A 2073-nucleotide genomic window follows, 5' to 3' on the forward strand; every position below is an offset into this window, starting at 1 on the left:
ACTAGTTCCATATTCCAATTTTAAAGAGCATCTGCGGATATCTACAGTTCATTAACTTGTATTTACTGTCATAGCCATTTGTGGATGCTATGCCCGAATGTGAAGAAATGCATAGCAACAAGTATTTTAGCGTAACTAAGGGAGGGAGTTTTGGGGGCATCTGAGCCCCCAGCAGTAGACCATTTGACTCGACCAGTGTTCATCGATGTTGAGTGAACAATCTCGCCAGGAGGTAAGCCCACAATGAGGCACTTTTCCACGTTCCAGATTAGATCGCCCTGCCGCAGCTGGGTAGGGCTGGCAGCCTGAGATGCCTCTGAGACCCTGAAAACAGCGACTGGCGCGTCTGGGTTTCCGAAGTGAAGCCAGACCCCATCCGGCCCCCACGGGGAAGTCAGTCTTCATTGCCAGCGCACAGTTTCCCTGTCACCTGGCCAGAGGCTTTACCTGTACCTCCCCAGATACTGCATCCAGGACCCTACCACATAGGTCAAAAGTTTCAGGGTCGATAGGACGCGACAGGCGAATCAAGGTTCAGTTAAAAAGTGACTGTGACAAAAAACACAAGTAAACCTGTTCTGAAAGTGTCGTTCTGAGGATTAGGCCCCGTTAGAGATATGAATATCGTTTGCATCTTTCCACAAGGCCCACGTGGTTCCCTCTCCACAATTTGAAATGCGCTGAACGAGAACATTATAAAATTAACCCGATTGGATCACAGACTGTTAAAGGCAGGGTATGGAGAAAGGAACAATTCATTGGATTTCTAATGCACTAATCAGCGCGTTGAGTTTTCAGCCAATGGTTTCTTTGCGCGGGACTTTTGAAAAAGCGCAAGGCCAATCAGAATGTTTCTGAGGATATAAAAACGCTATCTCTGCAGCTGGGGTCAGTTTAGTATTTGTCTACACTCCTCTTGAAATGGCTCGTACCAAGCAGACGGCGCGCAAGTCCACGGGCGGGAAGGCCCCGCGCAAGCAGCTGGCCACCAAGGCGGCCCGCAAGAGCGCGCCGGCCACCGGCGGCGTCAAGAAGCCGCACCGCTACCGGCCCGGCACGGTGGCGCTGCGCGAGATCCGCCGCTACCAGAAGTCCACGGAGCTGCTGATCCGCAAGCTGCCCTTCCAGCGCCTGGTGCGCGAGATCGCGCAGGACTTCAAGACCGACCTGCGCTTCCAGAGCTCGGCCGTCATGGCGCTGCAGGAGGCGTGCGAGGCCTACCTGGTGGGGCTGTTCGAGGACACCAACCTGTGCGCCATCCACGCCAAGCGCGTCACCATCATGCCCAAGGACATCCAGCTGGCGCGCCGCATCCGCGGGGAGCGGGCCTGAGCTCCGCCCCTGGCCGCTTGAAACCCAAAGGCTCTTTTCAGAGCCACCTACNGAACCAACTGAAACTTCAGCGCTTGCAGTTACCAACTTTTGACTTACACCAAAGGCTCTTTTCAGAGCCAACACATCTTCCCCCAAAAGAAAAGGGACTAGTTCCATATTCCAATTTTAAAGAGCATCTGCGGATATCTACAGTTCATTAACTTGTATTTACTGTCATAGCCATTTGTGGATGCTATGCCCGAATGTGCTCTAGGGCAAAAGGGACTTTTGAAGAAATGCATAGCAACAAGTATTTTAGCGTAACTAAGGGAGGGAGTTTTGGGGGCATCTGAGCCCCCAGCAGTAGACCATTTGACTCGACCAGTGTTCATCGATGTTGAGTGAACAATCTCGCCAGGAGGTAAGCCCACAATGAGGCACTTTTCCACTTTCCAGGTTAGATCGCCCTGCCGCAGCTGGGTGGGGCTGGCAGCCTGAGATGCCTCTGAGACCCTGAAAACAGCCACTGGCGCGTCTGGGTTTCCGAAGTGAAGCCAGACCCCATCCGTGCCCCACGGGGAAGTCAGTCTTCATTGCCAGCGCAGTTTCCCTGTCACCTGGCCAGAGGCTTTACCTGTACCTCCCCAGATACTGCACCCAGGACCCTACCACATAGGTCAAAAGTTTCAGGGTCGATAGGACGCGACAGGCGAATCAAGGTTCAGTTAAAAAGTGACTGTGACAAAAAACACAAGTAAA

The 2073-nt window shown here is 52.8% G+C and overlaps 1 protein-coding gene across 1 annotated transcript; it reads left to right on the forward strand.

The window, feature by feature from the left end:
- Positions 1-895: 895 nt before the first annotated feature.
- Positions 896-1382, forward strand: LOC120616347 (histone H3.1). The gene has a single exon (XM_039879684.1). The coding sequence runs from the start codon at positions 922-924 to the stop codon at positions 1330-1332; it is 411 nt and encodes a 136-aa protein (XP_039735618.1). The 5' UTR covers positions 896-921; the 3' UTR covers positions 1333-1382.
- The last annotated feature ends 691 nt before the right edge of the window (positions 1383-2073 follow it).

This window comes from Pteropus medius, unplaced genomic scaffold (assembly GCF_902729225.1).
Source record: "Pteropus medius unplaced genomic scaffold, Ma_sr-lr_union100, whole genome shotgun sequence".
Classification (NCBI taxonomy): Eukaryota; Metazoa; Chordata; class Mammalia; order Chiroptera; family Pteropodidae; genus Pteropus; species Pteropus medius.